The sequence below is a fragment of the Oryzias melastigma genome, linkage group LG20 (genome assembly GCF_002922805.2).
Source record: "Oryzias melastigma strain HK-1 linkage group LG20, ASM292280v2, whole genome shotgun sequence".
NCBI classification, from domain to species: Eukaryota; Metazoa; Chordata; class Actinopteri; order Beloniformes; family Adrianichthyidae; genus Oryzias; species Oryzias melastigma.
In genome coordinates this window covers 15,011,782-15,033,321 of record NC_050531.1, presented here as the reverse complement: position 1 = coordinate 15,033,321, position 21,540 = coordinate 15,011,782, and the positions used below count along the sequence as shown (strand labels likewise).

Genomic DNA, 21,540 nt, shown 5'->3' with positions numbered 1-21,540 from the left:
TTCCAGAAGGCAGTAAGGAATCTTAAACAAATAATAAAACTGTCCAAAAGGTCACTTGGTAATTTCTATTTGCAACAAAAAACGCTTCAATTTTTATCCCTCTCCGTGTCGGAGTCTCACCCCTCTGTCTTTCTCTTATCAAACTGAAAGGGAATGGAAAGGAGCATCATTTATTCATTAGGATTCCCACTAAAGTGAGGCACTTATCTGCTGCAAATCTGTCACATCAATTCCCCCATCAGCAGAGAGAGAGAGAAGGTGATTGAGACCACTAGCTAGTAGGTACAGTGCATTTCTGAGAACTTTACGGACCCGACCGTCACACAGAAACAGCTTCATTTGAGCGCTGCCAACGATATTCAACTGTGTAAATGTCAGTGAGCCTTTACAGGCCTGATGGAAAGTCCATTCTCGCTGAAAAGTCTCAGCAATTCTGCCAAAGTCTTCCAATAAAAATAGAAAATTTATGCAAGCTTGTATTATTGAACAAGTGTCTGGAGATGCAGTTTAAATCCCACAAAGTAAGGCACAAAGGAGATAAAAAAGAGAGAAATACAAGTGATTTGAGAATCACTTGTGCGGGAAACGGGGTCAGGCAGTTCTCCAGCGACAGAACTCCTCCAGCCTCTTCCTTCCTGAGATAAGAGGTGGAGCAAAGGAGTAAAAATGCTCCTAAGAGCAAAAATCAGAGCAAAGATCAAAGTACAGATGTATGTCATTTAAAGTCAACTCCCATACAGTGATTTTATTGAATTACAGAAGGCTACAGTAATTAAAACGGGCATTTTGGACTCAATTTGATCAATTTCTTCACAGTTTTCCTAAACATATCAACTCATAGCATCTCTAAATGGATCGGAGGCTGCTGTAGCATCTAATTTGGGAAATAAGACGAGTGAAATCTGAGTGTCGAAAGGCAGAGAGAAATTACAGTGCATTAGTCAGGACTGTAAAACTATAACATCTCTAACCCTGTTCCTCGTGAGCCATTGCCCTACTGGTCAATCAGTCAATCAGACACTGGGCTCACTCAATCCAGCCCATCAGCAACTACTGAAGCAGAGTTAGCTGCAAAACCAGCAGAGCAGTAACTCACATGGAACAGGGTTGGAAACGCCTAGTTTAAAGTAACCAGATTTCTGTGCCTTAACATATTGAAACTAGTATGATAGCATAATATGAACTTCATTTAAAACCAAGAAAACATGTGGAATTTATGCACCATATCCACATTCATTATAATACACACAATAACATAACTCATAAGTTCACTATTCATCCATCTACCAAACCTGCTTAACCCTTTAACACCAATCTTTGAATTATTCCAACTACAGATCCAGGTAATCAGATAAGGCAGGATTTCAGGAAAACTAGCAGGAGGCCGGCCCTCGAGGACTGACTTTGGACACCCCTGCCCTAGATCAGGGGTGTCAAATCGCACAAGGTGCCAAAATAAAAAACACACCTTAGGTCGTGGGCCAAACAGTATGAAAATTTACTTAAAACACTAAAACAAAACGTTTAAAACTTTAAAAACACTACTTTAAAAAGCAGTTATGACTAATGAAAAGCCAGGAATATTATTCCAGAATAAAAATCAACTTAAACTTTAAATACCTTTCAATAATTTACTCTCCATAAAATATTTGTATATAAAAATTATACAAGTAAGAAACAATACAAGATAACATCGGGCCATTATTAACAATAAAAAAATTATCTGGAGGGGCGGATAGAATTATCCAGTGGATTGGATCGGACCCCGGGCCTTGTTTTGACACATGTGCCCTAGATGCTTTGCTATTCCACAGCATAAACTCAAGCTTGCCATCCATCCATCCATCCATCCATGTTCTCAACCAGCTTTATCTCTTCTCAGGGTTACAAGGATGCCTAATCTGGCTACTTTTGGGCGAAGGGGTAGTAAAACTATTGCTGACAAACTTAAGTTCAGAAAGTTGGTCTTTGGTTTTCATTCCTCTGTCAGTTTAAACCAAATGATTCTAAAGGAGAATAGATGCAAATGAAAAACAAAAGCTGCTTTAGAGGTCCTTGCAACAAAAATGATTCATAAAGAGGCTTTTTTGCCTGCAGACACCAATCCTTAAAAAACCTTATTGGAATTGACTAAATACATACAACCATCTAAAGTGTGGCTTAACAAATAATTCTTGTTTATTTTAATGGATTTATGAAAAACAACAAATCTAAAACAGAGATAATTTCTGATGAATCAATGTGTTTGGATGAAAGAAAAAAATAATAAGTACTTCAAAAACAAACAGACAACCAAAAATTGTTAATTGCAACCCCGCTTTTGGCCAAATTAATAATACTTAACAGTTGAGAGCATATATGGATGTTTTCACAAACTGATGCAATTGTCAAACACAATACGGTGGCATCCACAGCACAAGTACAAGAAAAAGATTGTTTCCATTGTTTTTGATCTCCTGAGTCAGCCTTTGTGCCTTCCGGGTCTATTTTAGGACAGCTTTGTCACTTTGTTTCAGCTCCTTATGTAAGTCGCGCCGCAGACAGGGTGCCCCCTCAGCGCCGGGGCCACAAAAACAAAACTAATTATCAGCTGAGGGTTTTCATACAAAGGCTCCGCGGGAAGAGGCTGGAGTGTGGAAGGAGATGGGTAGAGCGTGAAGTAGTAAAATAAAAGACACAAAGAGCGAGAAAGTGGTGAGCAAGTGTAGAAAACCAGAGAGATGAAAGAGATGAAAAAGATGTTGCGGACCGAGGCGATTACTGTGATAAAAGGATTACAGAACATACTTAAACGCGAGATAAAAAGGTGAGGTAATCCAAGGAGAAAAGGCATCTGAAGGGGAAACAGGGGGACAGGAGAAAGGAAAAAAATAAAGCGTTGGACTATTTATCTCGAGCAATGTTTCCGTGTTGCAGCAATCACTGATGACGGAGGTGATGAATTACACAACTCTAACCCTTTACCAATGCATTTATAACTTCACCCTGCAGTCTGCTGCTGCGTCTGAGTGCCAAAAATAATGCTTAAAATAAAGACTACAGCTGATCCAAACACTGTCAGGACGATCAACAGCTTGTGTAGAAACCCACTCAGAGCAACAACACTTTTTGAACATTTTTTTTTTTTGTTTGTTTGTGGGTGAAGAAGCATCCTCATCATTCAGTGATTCATTTTTACCATTTGCCACTTTGGCAGAAAATGAAGTCATGTTAGGATTCTATTTAAAGCCTGAACGCTGCATTTAAAATTCATTTTTTGTGTTTTTTCTTTGTGATGTTAAGTGGGCAATGATCACAGTGGCGGTCAGAGGCGGCCGCAATCTTGCAGGAGCTCGGCTCAGGGGAGGTCAAGGTTGCCGCTAATGAGGTAGAGAAACTGAAGAGAGAGAAAAGGAGAGATAAAGAGGGGACGATGAAGTGGGAGAAGAAGAGACAGTGGAGATTTACAACCCCACGTACCTCCTTTTCGGTCTTCTCCCTCAGGGCTTGCAGTAAAGCAAACAGGATTTTTGATTAGAAACCTGCTCTTTCTGTATTCTTTACCAGCTTTCGGCGCGTGCCTCTGCCGTTACAGACCGTGACCGGGCCGTAGGGGACATGAGAATACTGGATTTCAGACACAGGCGAACGCAGATAAGTACCCTTTAGCTTCCAAATCAGATGTATGGCCCCAGTCACTGCTCTTCAATTGCAGTAATGGCTCAAACTGTCAGCAGATACCTCTGGGAGCCTGTAAAGCTCCCCGATTCCTCAATGCTTAAGTAAGAGTCCATGCTTCACTTGATACATGACATCTGTCAGCAATGTCACACACAAGTGACCACTGCCGCCTGTGTACGTAACCAATTATCTATTAGACATAACAACAAGGACTAAAGCAAAGAAGCATCTTTGGAATTTCAGATAACAGTAAAAGGAATCAAAAATTTGACTTTTTTGCTTTTTCTTTCAAAAATAAGTTGATATAATGAAAGTTTCTGAGTGAAATTTAAAAATTTCCTTTGAGTTTTTGTTCTCTCTTAAACCGTTGCCAGAAGACTTATTTTTGATTATGCAGTTTGTAGTGATTTTTTTTAAAGTGTTGTTTTCTAAGACATAGTTTCTGCAGAGCAACAGTAGTTGATTAGAAAACTGCCTCTAAGTTGTGGTTTGTGTGGAAAAACCATGTCCACCTTCCCCTCCCCAAAGTGGAGCGAATTTTCCACATCAGAAATAAACAAACCTTCAAACAGACTTTTTTGTCTGTTTGCGATTCACAACGCTCTGGAAAAAAAACAAACAAGAAACAAACAAACAAACAAAAAAAAACTCAGAGATGCTCTTTATTTTCTTTGTATATGTCCTCCATTATTGGAAAAACACCACAAAACATGTTAAAAACACCAAAACAACAATTTTTGTTAGAGTGGGTCTAAAGAAGAAAAGGCGTTGAACACTAAAATGCCCACAGGGCAACAAATTTCCCCATCTAACCCCATTTTTTTATTTTTAAATCAAAGTGACCCTTTTGGCTTTTACTCTACAGCACGATATACTACTTTTACTTTGATGCACTTTTCTATACAAACAGTCCCGTACAAAATTAATTTACGTTACCATAGTTTGATCGGTTCAGTTTCAACTCAGACTTAATATTTGTGTGTGTGTGTGTATAATCAGGACATACTGTTAGGACTTTTGCTATAAATCTACTCTTCACTGAAGTCTGAATTCTCACAACTTCTGAAAATGATACAAAAACCGCAGTTTAACCAGTTATTCATATTTGTCCCACATTTAGGCAGCTGAAGTGTTTTGGCAGGAGCCAGAGGTGAAGGGGTGAAGTGGATTTTTAACATTGATACAGTTTTTTTAAGTTTAGCATCTGCTGAGAAAAAGTGGATATGAACTAATTTTGTTGTTCTTTGAGACCCATTCCTTGTGTTTCTACACTGAACTGTACTGAATGACCCCTGCCGGCTGGCTCTTCACGTCAAATGTTTGAAACGTTTAATGAGCAGATTCTACCCAGCATGCTTTTAAGTGGTGGGATGTAGACTTTTTAACAAGCTCACTCCTGATTGGTAAAAGTGGTTGCCATGGAAATGTTGACTCAGACCAACTAATCACTGCTTATTGACAATTTCTGGTTCCAACATAGAGACGCTCCAGAAATTACATTTTGTTGGAGCCGGAAGTAAACCATTTTCCATGGATGATGTCACATTCACTCAGTCCAGCTCTCAAATACAGTTAGTTGTTTCTATCTACTTTATTGGGTGTGGGGAAGCTGTTTTGACACATCCACCAAATCTTCTTCTTGAATTACAAGTCTCACTTTTGCCCTTTTAACCATATATAAGGTTCATGCCTAAGACAGCTGTGATGTATTGCTCATAGGTTTCTGGGAAAACTGGAAAGCACAATCGTAAACTAGTAAGTATAAATATCTTTCATTTGTGTCAGACTTATTCTCTTGAAGTATATTGTTAACATTGAATGGGAGGATTAAGTAAAAGAGCGAAAAACAAGAAATGAAAACTGACAAAAAAAAGGGAAAGTGTCAACTAACTACCCAGAGCCTGAAGGACGCTGGAGATGAAATTCCCAAGTGAAAAAGAGCCGTTTTGGGAGGACGCGCGCGGACGGTGAACCAGAGGAGAGGTCAGTGAGGACATTGGCTGTGGAAGAGCTGTGCTGCTCTGACAGCCTGCCAGATCTCAGCCCACTGGTTCAGTGCCTGGCTCAGAGGGCCCCCGGCACAGGCTTTTGCTGGCTGTCAAACCAGAGCTGTGTGCCTGCTTTGACAGTGCGACTGTTGTAAAAGAATTCTGCAAAAGTACAACGGCCCACATTGTATTTGATCAACTTCATGGACAAAAAATGAAACCAAAAAGGAAACACTTTTTCTAAGTAACTTGACAGACCACAGCACAAACAAAAGGGCATTCATGGGTCGTATATAAAACCTGGAAATATGAGTTCAATTTGGGTTGTTTTAAACCAATTATAACTACAATTGTTTAGCACCTAAACTAGTTTTTAACACTAAAATAGAAAATTGAAGGCAACGTGAAGCATTATTGCAAAGTTGAAATAATCAGTAAAGTGTGAGCCATATTGTTTCCCACCGGGATTCATAATTCTTTTGATGCCATAAAACATGGGCTGCTGCTTTTCTCTCCTCCTCTTTGCCTGTCTCTCACTCCCTCGGTTGATGGCCTTTGACACTTATCGAGCAGAACTAGCGCTGTCGAATGTACTCGCACTTAATTCTCCCATGCTTGTCAGAGAGCAAAACTCCAGCTGATGAGAGCAGCACATGTTCACTGGAGTAATTATTTATTTACAGAGGCTGCTGGAGATGGAAATTTGGTGTGGAAAGTTGCCATGTCTCCACACACTGGCCGGTTTCTATTTAGTTACTGAAAGACGGGAGGAGGGAAAAAAATGCAGCAGGGAGAAGAAGAAAAAAAAGATGTTTTATTCGTGTCACATTTATCTCCGTGCAGCACCTGTGAGCTGGACAGCCGTGCACACACATTTCCATTGAGATAATTCATCTTTAGTAATGCATTGGTCATGGTAAGTGGACTGATGGTGTATTCATATGTGCAGTGAGTTTGGCAGTTGTGTCTGCCTAAGAGTAATGTTACCTCACCTCAAAAATGCTGGGGTGAAGTTTCTGAATTCACATTGCACCAGTCAAGCAGACGGAGAGAGAATTTTAAATAAGTTTACAAACTTAACCTTGCAGAAAACCTGGTCTGGCAGAATTATTCTCAGCTTTTCCTCTTAGTTATGATCGGAAAAAGTTATAATTTTGTAGTAAATTTAGTAGATAAGGAAGGTAAATGACCATCAGTGTCATTTAAGATTCAAAATTAACTATTCATTTAAACCATTAATTATATATACCCTCAGCAGTAGTTAGGCTGACATTTTCTCTGATACAAATTTTGCTTCTTTCACTTCTGATTGTTCGATTGTCACTTTAGCTAAAAATTCACAGGACTGACTCAAGCATTTCAGATATAATACTTAAAGGTTTTATTCCTTTCAACTAAAAATAAAACAAAAACAAATAATATTTTGTTAATCTATAAAAAGTATAGTACTCTTCTTGTTTTCATAAGTGAACTATAGGTGTTCATTTAGCGAGTTCTGTTTGACAATAAAAGAAAGACATACATTTAGACAAAAGCTGCACTGAAATAAATGTTACTTATTTTCCAGCCTGAGATTTTAGAGTGCAAATTTGCTGTCTGACTTTCCTTTTAAACTGTTTGTTATGAGATGTTCAAGTTAAAATAAAGGCTAAAAAAGTACTAGATGGTGAATATTGTCCTTAGGGGTTGGGAGCTCCAAGGTTGCCAGTTGTTTGTATGTTTTCTAACTACCATCCATCCATCCATCCATCCGTCCATGTGTCCATGTGTCCATCCATCCATTTTCTGAACTCGCTCAATCCCGTATGGGATTCTCTTGGGGTAAGAGTTGCTGGAGCCTATCCTAGCTACTGTTTAACAAAGGTAGCGTAGACCCTAGACTAGACGTCAGTATGGTGCACAAACCACACACAAGTGGTGTAACAGATCACAGATAATGTCCCTACCACACACACATTCACACACAGGGACAATTTAGAAACACCAATTTCCCTAGGAAGCCTGTACTGTAGGAGGAAGCTGGAGTACTCAAAGAAAGCTTAGGCAGGCATGAGGAGAACATGTAATTTCCACACAAAATAGAATAGGATTTGAACCACTACACCGCTGTGCATCCCTGTTGTTTAATTAGTTTTTATTTTGTTGACTTTCTTTTTTCCATAAAGATGGATCAAATCTGTGATCCTCATTTGCTCATCTTCGTATTCTGTGTTTTTGAGCTCTCCTTCTTGATCTATCAAAGGTTTGGCTCCACCTTGATTGCACAGTGTGTAACCATCATTTTGGGTACCTCGAGTATCTAGTTTTTACAGCAGAAAAAAAGTTAATGCTTGCTTCGCAAGACTAAAGTGGCTTTTAACTTTTCTTGTCTGAGTATTTTGTCAGTTTTGTTGCTTTTATTCTTTTTCTGGGGCTAAAATATGAGGTGTTATTATGTTACAGTAGGGATAAGGGTGTAACGTCATCTTCTAATACTTTATTATGAGTGGCTGTGGTGCAGATTTAGAGCCGTTGACCTTAAATATCCTTGAGCAACACAGTAAACCTCACATTACACCTTGTGGGCTTGCTAGCACGTTGCATGTATGAATGGGACTGTGATTGTTAGAGCATTGGCCCTTGAAGAAGCTTGACCATCTACATTGGGGTTGAACTGATCATTTGTCTGTCAAATGTTTTCTTTGACCGGCTTGCCTTGTCTTTTGTTTTTTTTGTCTGTTGCTTTTGGGGCACAAGATAGGATGGCAGACAAACTGCAACTGATTCAAGGATCTTCATAAAGTTATATAGTGCCTTATTAAAAACATTTGCTTTAGGGGGTCGTAAGATATATATATATATAAAAAAACACTGTTAAAACATCTAATGAGTTTATATCTACTGCTTTTTGCTTTTAATGTGCATAAGACTTAAAATGATCCAAACAGCTATTCCTTAAGGAGAGTAAAAGCTGCATTTTTTTTCACAACACACAGTTGGCAGGGTGATTTACAAATTTTGTTTGCTAAGCATTATGGGAACAAGCTCTACGACAGCATCTGACTGGCTGGTGGGAGGCCTCCTTGGGCTTCTGGGTTGTGTGCGTGAGTTTATTTATGTGCGGGGGCGGAAGAGAGTACTGCCGCCCACATGGAGGCTGATGCCGCTGTCAGTAAGCGGCCATCTATTTGTAGTGGCGGCCTGGTGGGCTGAGTGTATGGAGATATTGGAGGAAAAGTGTTGAAAGTAATGATGCAAATCTTTCATGGCAGCTGTAGTTGGAAATGGGGTTATGTAACTGACAAAGATATTTTCACAGAATGTGTTCAATGTGCAATTCCATGCAAACTTCATGACTGGTTGAACTGCCTCAACACTAAGTATTAAAATGTGCTTTAAGACAAAAGTTTTAGAGGTAGTAGAGGTTCGACTGTAAACGCTTATAATTTTAATAAACCTAAATAAAAAGAATGTGGCTTTTAGGGTTCTAAAACCAGTATATTGTATTATTACTTTGAGGACAAATAACTGCAAACATGTTTGCCCTGTAGTATTGACTGCAAACTGACTAAAATCTGTGTAAAACTGTTCTGATGATGTAGATTCTTGCATGAAGTTGATGCATCGTCCTCCTGGAACGGTTTGTGTTCTACAAGACCCGCAGTAAAACATTGCACTGCATCATATCAGTGTTACATCACTTAATGTCGACTGTCATGTTGCATCCTTGAAACTAACTGCACACATTATGATGTGTTCCTCCGATTCCCTTGGTGTTTGTTTGTGTTGGGATGTCCCACCTGTGTCCCTCTACAAGCTCTTTTATTTACAACAACTCGGCATCAATCCTCCTTTTCCTAAACGCACTGATACTGGACGTCCTAGGGGACACAGATGTACTTTTCAGTGGAAGATACAGATCCATTCAGGTAGTGAGAAAAAAGCTATCTGAACCTCTGTGGTCATTTCCTCTTCAGGCTGAGAGAATCAAAGTTATGCAGAAATGAAAAACGTTTTTTAAAATAAAAAGTTTTAAAAAATGACCCAAAAGAAGGATTTTTTTTCTTGTTTTTTTGCCTTTTATTTAAAGAAAAAAACCCAAATCTATTCCTAAAAATAAAATGAACTAAAACTAGTTTTGATGGCAGCGTAACATTAGATATGAGACACTGTATAAATTACTTGGATATCACATAAGGTGAAAGAAATGTCTCCTTCATGCAGATGACACTTCTTTTACAATATAAACTAAAATCTAACTTTTCAAAAGTGAGATTTATCAAACGTCACCCCACGGTGTGAGGGGCTTCTGGTCACATGCAAGATGGCGCCAGAAACAATCACTAGCCGGAAGCGGAAATTTCACAATTTTTGCCGGTTGCTTAAGTAGAAATTTCCTAAACTTTAGGAAACCTTTTCAAAAAATTATACTTCAAAAAAACTTTTCAGAACTATTAGCTTTTAAATGTGAATAAACTGTAACTCTCTAGAAGTTCAGTGTGCAAGATGAGCTTCAAATGGGACAGAGAACGTTAATCGTTTTATTTTTTTCAACTCAATATTAACAAGTGTTCAAATTTGTATAATTACACCCGTTTACCGCCGGAGAAAAAGCCGGCGAAATGCCTTTTTTTCTCTGTGAATTAGGGCTGCCACGATTAGTCGACTAATCGACGACTAATCGGCTATTAAATTAGTCGACGACTAATTAAATAATCGATTAGTCGTTACTTTATATTATATGGAGTCAGAGTGTAGTAAAGTTAAAAGATATAATAGCATCCTGCTAGCTTTTTGGACTATTTTGACATTTATTGAGGATTATTAGGCTATTTTTGAGTTTAGCTAATATTTTAGCTACATGCTAGCTATGTTGGCTAATTTAGGATTTTGTTTAGGCTATTTTGGAGTTTAGCCAATATTTCAGCTGCATGCTATCTGTTTTGGCTAATTTAGTTTTTTTCATTTTTTTTTCGGCTAGTTTGGAGCTTAGCTAATATTTCAGCTACATGCTACCTATTAGGTCCAATTTAGGATTTTTTCAGTTTTAAAGCTAATAATGGTTAAGATGTGTGCTTTACATCCAGTTTGTGCATGACCCGATTAGTCGACTAATCGGAAAAAATAATCGGTGATTAGTCGACTATTAAATTAATCGTTTGTGGCAGCCCTACTGTGAATCAGCAGATCACGTAAGCAGTTACGTTACCTGTGGCCAGATTCTGTACCATGGGTTTATTCTTAACTTTGCATTTATTCATTTATCTTCCCAATTTCATGCTGTATTTACTTTTATTTTGTACCATGTTTTCATGTATTGCTTTTTTATTGAATAGTATTCAGAAGTATTTGAGTTGTGGTCGTTGCTTAGCAGTTTATAAAAGAAGTTTGTTGATCTCAAAGAACAAATGGGAAAAGACATCATTATCTCCTTTGATTTTTCTTCCAGCAGTAGTAAATGTGGGGATATTTAAGATAGGTGTTATTTCAAATTTATATTAAAATATCAAATCCAATAATTGATCTAATTTTCTTTTTTAATTTCTTAAATTTTCTACTGATTCCAATTTGTTTTTATTTATGAGAATTAATTTTTTTTTTTTTTTAGTCATTGATTATGTGAACCAAACAAAATAAGATAAAAAAAAGTTTTAGAAATAAACTAAATCAAATGATGAACTTGTAAATTAAAATCAAATTTAAAAAATGTGGCATTTTAGCAGCAATCCTAACTTCTAAATGGTTTGCTCCGTTTAATGCAGACCTTCAGTTTGTAAACACTCCAATATATTTCATTGGCATACAGCTTTAAAGAAGAAAACATTGCATATTGTATGTGTGATTGTACTTTTCGAGGGATTTCTGAGAAATCTTGGGAAAATTAACTGTTGATCCGATATATAAATGAAAAAGTTAAATAATTTTGTCTGGAAAAGATGGGCAGAAGACACTAGATCTGTACTATGAAAAGTTGAGGCTACAAAATATTCTTTTGGTTTTAGGTGTAGAAGAGCAGCAGAGCAACAATCCCTATTAAAAAGGATCAGAAATTTGAAAAAAGTGAGTCATCTTTCAACTAATAACTGCAGGCATAAATCAGACATTTATACCAAAATTCTTCCAGAAGAAATCCAGAATATGACTCTCACTGGAATGGAACTAAAATATCAAATAAAACATTGGGTTAAAATACATGACTCGACTAAATGGCTACTAAGAGCTGGTAAGAAAACAAAAATATATATAAAAAAAGACCCCAAAAAATCTCGACAGCATACAGATTGGGCAAGCAGACAGACGGGCCTCGCTCTGCAGATAAACTTCCTAATGCTTTGTCCAAAGAATATACAGACACATTCTTTCCAACACTTGGAAAAATACCAGCAACCAAGTCAAAGTCTGCAGTGAAACAACAAGCAGTTACACTGTTTCCTAAAATGGACAGCATCATAGAAGTATCACAAAACAGCCTTTCTTTCACCTTGGTCCTTTTCTTTGACATGAGTGGGGACATCTTCTGTCTGAATCCAAAATGTCGTCTTCTTGCTTTTTAGCTGTGCTTTGAAAGCACATCAAGTGTAATGGCAAGTAAACCCACTGAACTTTGAGAGAAAATGAGGATGTGTGGGGGAAAGCGGATAAACAGAAACGGGGAGGAAAAGACAGAATGAACTGCTTCCTACTCATCACACAGTAGGAGCAGCCATCTAAAAATAAACCTGCAAGGACACCATATGCTCTTCTGGTTCCAAACAACTCTTCCTTTTTTTCCTCTTTTGTAGTCTAACCAACAGATCCAGTTTCCTCTTTGATTCTAATTTCAGTTAGGTGAGATGGCCCCCCCCGAAAAACAACGAAGCGGAGAATTGGTATCTATAAATGATCAAGTGGTTCAATTAAAAGTGACAGCTGCTTTAAATGTGGAGTTCAATAACCGTATTGGATTTTGATGATAAACCGTTCTGCCTGCAGCTCTTTGTCAGAAACACTGAGTCTTGTGACTATCGATCAAATTAGCTGAAGTTGAAGTCAATTTGGTTTCATCTTACCTGTCATCAACCAATCAGGATTTTATTCTCAGGTGTCCTATCAACTACAAACTTTGCTCATGTTTCCTTGTTTTTTCTTAAAGTGATACAACTTTCTGACCCATTTGCTTTACTTTGGAGGTAATTGTGAAGAAGACAATTAAAAGCCAGGGATCTCACATTTCCTGTGTGAGAATCTAGTTCTCAAGCTGTGTTTTTCAGATGGTTTTCAGTCATGTTAAAGGTGCCTGAGGTCTTTGTAAACATACCAGACCTTTTAGGTCACCCCTCAGGCAAGAGCTCGTCTATTAATATGGTATGCAGAGATAGCGTTTTTATTTGTAGGGTTTTTTTTTTTTCCTTTTTCTGGTGCTGTTTTCATGTAGAATAAAAGCAGTATCGGAGCCTGAAAACAAATGCTGCACATGCACGAATCTCTTTGGACAAAGAGGATAGCTGAAGCATGATGACACCAAAATGATCTTGTAATTAAGTAAATGTGAGCATGTTTGCCTCTTTGTTGCCAAGGAATTGAACAGTTTGTGTTGCAAAACTGGGATCCTAATTTGCAAAACACATAAAGATATAGCAAAAAATAGTAAAAAGAAAAGCGCAAATCATTACTATCATTTTGTTTAACATCAAGTTATATCTTCAATTTAAGAGGATCTTCACAGTTTATGTTTGACTGGCTGAGGTTAGTCACATTAGTAATGTAGCACACACAGGGTGAATAGGTGATATGTACAGTAGGACGCCTACTGGATGACCCCACAATCTATTGTCTAATTTCATAATTTCTAACAGTCAGTGCGCACATATCACTTAGACTAAAAAGTGTGAGGTTTTTGGGGGTTGAAAGAGTGATAAATCTTTACGACATGCCTGCGTCTGACCTAGTTCACCCTTATTTAAGGTATTTAAGAGTCCATTAGAATCTGTCTCTCGCAGCATGCCCGTAGAAAAATGTGCATGAATATTTTTGTTGTACAAACAGTACAGAGGTATTTATTGAGAAGAGAAAAACTAAACATGTCATAGAATATAACAGATTATGTTAATGTTTTTTTTTTAAACTTTAGACTAAAATAACCCAATATTTTGTTTTTTTTTTATCCAAAAAAGAAAAAGACTCAAATGATAAAGCCAAAATAGTGGTGCCTTTTCAGCTTGTGTGAAAAAACACAGTGATTGGTCAAAAAAAAAAGATTGATGATTAGCCAACATGACCAATAACATTTTGCCAAAATAGAATTTCACAATCAGTTCAGTTTGAATGTGCAAAAAATTCTGGATTTAAAAAAAAAAGACACTTTTGGGAAAATATTCATTATTTACCACATAGCCTGTTCATTTTGTTTGTTCTAGTTGCATTTAAATGCAAATTAAATCAATTTATTTTTAACTGTCATTGAAAACAGAAATATTGACATATGTAAATTGTAACTAGCAAACACCAGCACAGCAAAGTTAAGGTTTTAAATCAGACAACATAGCACTCAAAGTTATAGTAGTTGGTTAATCTCCTTTTTCATCACATCTTTCCTCATTTTTAGGATAGAGATTGTTTCCAAGCATATGAAAGGTTGATGTGAGCACGGTAGCATCATTCATCATTAAACCAAACAGTGATTGTCGTGTTTGCTCCTTGTGATGGGCTTTGTCCACACATTCCTGTGAGAAAACAACTTCTGTTTGGGCCACAGGGTTGTTGCACTCTGAATGAAAACACGGGCTGATCAGCCACCCCCTCACACGGCCGCTCTGCTGTTTTTCGTGGTGCTCCATCCAGGCTGAAATGCCGGACTTATTACTGTGCGATCCCTAACACAATTATGTGTGGAGTCTCACACAGTGAAATGAAAACGAGGGCGAGAAAAAGACATAGACAATGATTTGAGAGATTTGTCATTCCGCTGCAGCCTAAAGGAAAGAAGCGAACATCCTATTAGGGATGTGTTTGTAAATGCCTGCTCAGAAGAGAGGGTGTGAGCATTCAGAATGGTGGTTTACTGAGTTATAAATAAAATCCTGCCTTCAATTTACAATTAGAAATACTTGTTCACTGATGTGTTACTCAGCCAGAACAGGTCCCTCGACTGCAATCCCTCTTTGTTTCAGAGCAGAACCAAAAGTCAGCAGTGTTGTTGTAGTAAACAAGAGAAAAGAGGCTGGGAGGGGAGGAAGGAAACGCGTGAATCCATCAGTCGGCCTTCATAAAGAAGGCATTTCTCCAACCCTGTGTGCCAGATCCTCCTCACTTGCCTCTGCGCTTTTCAGGCACGATGAGCTTCGCACAAAGGTGGAGGGGCTTGGCATGAATGATGTGATCATCGAGTCTGGCTGTCGGCTGTAACACATGTTGTCACGCGCACACACACACAGCACAGAGGGGAGAGTTTAGTGTGAAGCAGAGGTGATAAAATGGGTCTGGCTCAATGTGAGATTCACCTCCCCAGAGTTTTCAGATCGTTCTCAGGCATGACACGCGGCTAACACAACTGCTACCGCAGGCAAGGGCGCTCCAATTTATAAATGTCTGTGCATTTAAAGACCCACACTGATGAAAAGTATGTTTTTGACACGTTCTTCATTAATGGTACTCATGATGGAGGACATATTTAAAGAAAATTAAGTTTCATTTCTTTTTTCAAATCGTTGTGAATCAGGAGTAGATGCAAAAACGCCTTTAGAAAACGCTTGTAGATGAGACTTCAAAGCTACTACGGCAAGCCACAAGCTCCTGTCTCCATCCCAGTTAGAGGCATCGACTTGTGGACAAACACATTCACGTGCGTCTCGGTTTTCCTTGTCGAGCTGACATGTAGCTCAAAACTACGGCTGGATAGCTCCAATATTGCTCGCCATTCAGTCATATTTCAAACAACTTAAATATATTAAAATATTCAGACTGTGATAAAATTGTTCTTTTCTTTACGTCAGTCCTTGAGCTGTTATAGTTTACTTTTATAGTATAAAAGCCAGCATGAAAGCCTTTGTGAAATGTTTATTAATTCTGATAAATAAAAACATTATTTCAGCTGCAAAAGCAAATATGCTTTTATAAATGTAAGTGGTAGAAAATCTCCTCCTAACGCCTGAGACAAAGAACTCAAACACGTGCACGGGCGTGCTGATCTCCATAGAGACAGGAAATAATCCTCCAGTGCGCACCGATGACATCGTCATCCAAAACAACAACAACAACAGCATCTACAGAGCGATGCTGGCAACAGTCACCGTGACGACTGATCCCTCTTGACAACAGTACACGGGGGATTAGGTATGACAGGCAGGGGCAGCTTGCCGGACAGCAGGTCGTCTCCGGTGTGGGTCTGTGTGTGTGCGACTGCGGCTCTACCTTTAAAACATGGATGGAGAGGAGACTGACGGAAAGAGAGGAATAAAGCAGGGAAGGCAGACATCCTTTTATTTTGTTGTTGTTGCTGAGAGATAAAATTACATCATACCCAGCTGCTCCACGGTAAGCTAACAGAAAGCATTATATCGATTGAAAACCATTTTAATAATAGATACTAAAAATAAAAATAGAAAACTCAAGGTTTTGGCAACAAATTATTGGTACAAAATACTCCTTAAATTGCATCATATTTGCTAGAATTCACTTTCAACAAACAAAAACACAACATAGATTTTTTTTTTTTTTAATGGGAGTAAAAGTGCGCAAAGCTTTTAATGCACAAGGGTGGAATTTTTTTAAATATTTCAAGACTTAGTCACATACATTTTAAAATATTTGGTTGTCCGGGCCACAGTTCGGCACACAAGTGTATCGCAGATCACCCTCACACCTCCTCGTTCACACCTCTTCCATCCATCATTTAAATCAATTGTCAGAAAAACACAATTTTGCCGTCAAATTTGCATCCACTTGTCAAAGTTGCTGCTTCATGTTTGTCCAAAAGTGTGTTAACCTGAAGCTCCTGCCTCAACTTCATCACAGAGGATGTTTATTTAAGTTTATTTATTTTGAACAGCTGTTCAAGTGTCGATGAGCAGTATGGTTCTGTTTATGAACCGTCACTCCCCACACAGAACAGAACTAACTTTAGTACAGTTATCTACCATGCTAAATCGTAGTTTTAACATGCAAGAAAATACTGCACTCTGGCAGCAGGGAGCACAGGGGAACTTTATGCATTATGGGATGTTTTTGCAGGAGTGTGGGCTGCATCGGCACGGTATTAATATTGCATTAGAGGTTGCTTTTATTATCCTGAAGGGAGTGAATCATAGCCTACGATGACAGATGCCTCTCCTTCCTCCTGCAGCCCCAATGACAGCATTCAGACTGTGTGATGTGTGTTTGCATGTATGGGTGATAATGAACAGTTTTCTTTTTTTTCTTTTGACTGGCGAGTACTGTAGAAAGAGACTGCGGCAAGATTACTCGCTTATGCATGACTATTAAAAAATGAACCCACAACACCTTTAAATAAACGGGTGCATTATTTTTTGCTTAGTGGCTGCAAATCGGCTGGAACTTGCTCTCATCCAATTCCATGGGCTCATGTGTAACAGCTCCCACTCCTCAACTGTTTTAACTTCCCACTGATGGTTCTCCCATGTCTGCCTTTCTCCTGAACCTCGAATATTTGTCTACAGATACTCTCATCCATTTCTTCACTCTGTTATCTCTCCAGACAGTCAACTTCTTTCTTTGTTCCTTTTTTTTAATTTATTTAATATACCTACGTCTTCTTTGTCTTGAAAGACTCTACTCATGATTCAGCAACGACCACTGTTGCTGAGTTGGGGAGTAAGGTCTTTCTCTTTGGATTTAATGAGGAATTTACCGTGAAAAACAGAGAACACTTTTTCTCTTTAAAAAACAATTTATTTTTTTATTTTTTTGGCAATACATTATAGCCAATTTAAATGTTCCACCCTATATATATATATATATATATATATATATATATATATATATATATATATATATATATATATATACTTATTCGGGTATTTTAAAAATAACAATATAACAGGATTGTGGTGAATTTGATTGATTTTGTCCAAAATATTTCAAAAATTGGGTTTATTAGACTAAAATCAACAAGTAAAAAAATATAATGATGTACAGATGAATTAAGGACAAAACTGACTTATTTTGTTTAACAAAACACACACACAGAAATAGATGAAATAATAGTTATAAGCCAGTTGGTCTGAAACATTTTAGGTGTCTCAAAATGAACAACAGAAGCTTTAAAATGGGTCTTAAGGAAGCAAATATTTCTGCTTGTCAATCTCGGAAGTTATATCAAAATTTTTTCAAACTATTTCAAACTCGCCCTTCAACGGTAAGAAAAAATTCTCTGGTAGAAAACCTGCAAAACCGAGGCCAATCTTTCCAAGAGAGAGTGCCACAGAAGGTTCATCCAAAGGTAAATCTGAAATATAAATTATAAGCTACATTTCAGACTTTCCAGGTCTAAGGTACCCAATCTAATGTTCAGGTTCTCATCTTCCAAAGTTCTCAAAGTGAGGATATCTGTGTAAAGGTAAGTCTGCTCTGAAACTGAGTACCAAACAAAGCCACAGAATTAACATCGGTGAGAAAAGCATCACCAAGTATACATCTAATACATAGATATTTAAAATATGATTGGATATCTCTATATATTTATTGAACTTACTATTGACATATTAAAGCGTTGCCTCACACTTCAAACAAAAAGTGAAAAAAAGCTTGAATTGAAGCTTAAACACAAAAATGAAAGAACTTTGACAAGCAAAAGTATCCACAAAATACGTCATTTCAGGAAAATCTCAGACCATTTAGCTATTTTCAAGAGCAATGTTGAGATTGCTCTTGTTGTTAAGTCACAGAATTGCTATGATATGACGTGTGGATCTGTACTGACCCAGTAGCTCAGTGGTAAGATGCAACAAAAAAAAAACGATAAAATAAAGGAATATTTTTATACATTATATACTCTTAAACTTATCACACTTCCATTTAGCTTCAGTGTTGATGTTTTTGAATAAATATTTAAGCAATAAATGTAATTGAGGTGGTTTTTGAAACTAAGAAATGCTGCTCTGCGTTGGTTTGTAACATTTTATAGTAGAAAAGTGTTTACAAAATTAATGTAAACTAATTGATTTTGACACAGAGAAAAACAGTGAAGGAAACTGATTCCATCGGAATTACATCAAGTGTGTAATTTTTTTTTTTTCTCCCCTTGCCGGTGACCGTTCTGCTGATAAAGGGTTAAATGTGCATTTGTTGGTGGTTGCATTTGTTTCAGTGTCCTCTTGCCCAGCCCAGCAGAGATCTGCTGGACTTCAGCTCCACATAAAACAACAACACAGACTCTATGAACTCAACAGAATGACCTCTTTCTCAGCAGCCTGACAGGCCGGTACACAGACAAGCCTGAGGTCAGCACAGAGTGAGAGCTGATATGTTTAGCTCCAGGGGGGAGATATCAGCTTTCAGAGGGGAAGTACAAAGTACATCAGAACATCACAGTTAAACCAGAAATCAGATCAGTTCACCGACCAGGAGAACCAAAACCCAGATTGCATCATCCTGCCACGCCTCACCCTCAGGTTTCGTGTATTTACTGACTTCATCTCCAGCAGTGCCTACCGTCATGGTTTGGATTGCCCAGCGTCCACGGCTCGTCCGAGTCAAAGTGTGTGTCTCCTCCTATTCCCGGCCCCGGAAAGTAGGCGTGGGCAAGAAAGCCGCCCTCGCCGTCAAAGGGTGAGCTGTCGCCATGGAAACCCGAAGCAAAGATGATGGTGATGTCTACGTCTTTCTTGGTCCTCTGAAGTTCGTTGTAGGGAACCGCCTCGAAGCGCAGCGGCGTCACCTTTTGCCAAACGTCAAAAGCTCTCCGGATGGCGTCGTGGGTCTTCTCATCGCCCACCTTGGGCGTGACGTTTTTTAGGCTGAGAAGAAAAATCAGACGAAAAAATAAAATAAAAAAGTCTGCCAACACTGATAGAAATAAATGTCATGGTGAAGAAAATCGGGGTAAAAAATCAGCTATATTTGAGCAAAGAAACATGAACCTATGCTTGGTCATTTCAATAAAAAATCAAACAAACATATAGTGCTATTTTTCCAGCGTTAGGCTATTTCAGGCTCATCCGGCTCGCCAACAGAGAGCTAAACGAAAGCATTTGTGAGCGAGAAAACAGCTGGGTCCTCCCCTGCTGGCTTTAAGTTGCTGCAGGTGTGCAGAGGATGGGACAATTTCCTGCCCCTAGAATTTATTTTCTAATTAAGGATTATCAACAGCCCACTGCCTGCTGAGAGCCAGTCTTATTCGGGCAATCAGGAACAGCTTTCTGCTTTTTATCCGCTCCGGAAATATCTCAATGTTGTGCTTTCTAGTGGCCTGAAAATTCAAGCAAAAAAAAAAAAACGAAGTCATCCTATCTCAACACCTATTTGTCCAAAAAGCTATTGCAGCAACAGAGGACCATTGCTCAGTTTATAGCCAACAAGTGTAAAATGTGGAATATAATATATCAGTTTTGGTCTTTCTGTTAAAAGTGTATTATTGTTTACCCATCTCCTTCCATCTCTTTGCTGTTCTCCTCTTTAACTTTAGTCCTTTCTTTGTGTTGCCGTCCAGCTTTCATTTCTCACAACGGTAGCAAACATAACCAAAAAGACTTTGTGTGGAGGAACGTACATTTACGTCCTCCTCGTATTCTTCCCTGCATGTGCGCTCACCTACGTGTTCGTGTCAAGCTCAAAGAATGATGGAATAAAAAGAGTGGTTATGAAACACAAATAGCCTGCTGTTAACAAAAGAAGAAGCAGAGTTTATTTTGCGTTTCTGCTATGGCTCGTCATTCTTTCTCTACTCTGTCAAGGCTGACACCAATTTGCAGTATTTTCATTTTCTCTCCATCCCTATGACCTATTTAAATCCTGTTTTTAGTTACACTTCTGATTTTTATTTTAATGATACTATGCACATACAAACACTCAAAAAATACAGCAAACTAGAGTACATTTCTATGGCAATACAATTATTTTTTTTTAGATTTGAGTTTTTGCTTACAGTAACTCCTTGACTGTTTATGCGATCAATGGGAGTCAGCTGATTCTGAAATACAGTAAAGTGGCTTTTCATAGCAGCTTTGCACAGATAGGCAACACAATACTAATGTAAAGTGTTGCATAATGCTGCAAAGTTGTTTTTTTTTGCCGTTTCAGAATCTAATGTTTGTGTAAACGGTTGAAGAGTTACGGTAGCCAAAAAAAATGTCAAGACTGGAGCTAAAGCTCTGGTGTTGAAGGATTAAAACAAAGAAAAATGTTTAAAATGCTGGAAGACGATCCTTTGACCGACCAAGAATCTTAAAAACCCACTCCAAAAAAAATCATGTTTTTGGTGTTTTTAAAATGTTCTTGCCGCATTTTTGTCACGATGAAAGACATGTAAAAATAACTCACAATTAAAACAGCATTTCTGAGTATTTCTTTATTCAAATCGTGATGGATTAGGAGCAGATGAAAACCAGCGGTTTGAAAAATCTCTGGTTTGTGATTCAGAAACTGTCAAAGTCTCACTTCTCTGCTCCAACTCTGATGCATCCACTTGCAGACAAGTAGTTCCATTGATAGAACAATTAGATCTTCATTTTCCTCGTCTGAGCTGCATTCTGGCTCTAAACTGTACGGCTGGATACAGCCAATATTGCTCTCTTTATTTTCTACGCTAACGTTAGCGTGGGCATGTGAGGTGCTATAAGCTAGTGGGAGAGCGTGTAAACCAGGGGTGTTAAACTCAATCGCACTCGTGCCGAACAGGTTAAACATTTATTGAACACTCTGAAAACAAATTTTTAAAACTTTTAAACTGTAACTTTTTGACATAATTATGAACTTGATA

General features: G+C 38.1%; 1 protein-coding gene across 2 annotated transcripts in view; it reads right to left on the bottom strand.

Moving 5' to 3' along the window:
* LOC112151285 (matrix metalloproteinase-16) overlaps positions 1-21,540 on the bottom strand; it is a 75,338-nt gene that overhangs the window by 26,960 nt on the left and 26,838 nt on the right. For both annotated transcript variants that reach the window (XM_024280120.2, XM_024280122.2), the window contains one exon: positions 19,275-19,579. In XM_024280120.2, the coding sequence (XP_024135888.1) occupies positions 19,275-19,579 (305 nt within the window). The remainder of the gene's footprint in view (positions 1-19,274; positions 19,580-21,540) is intronic.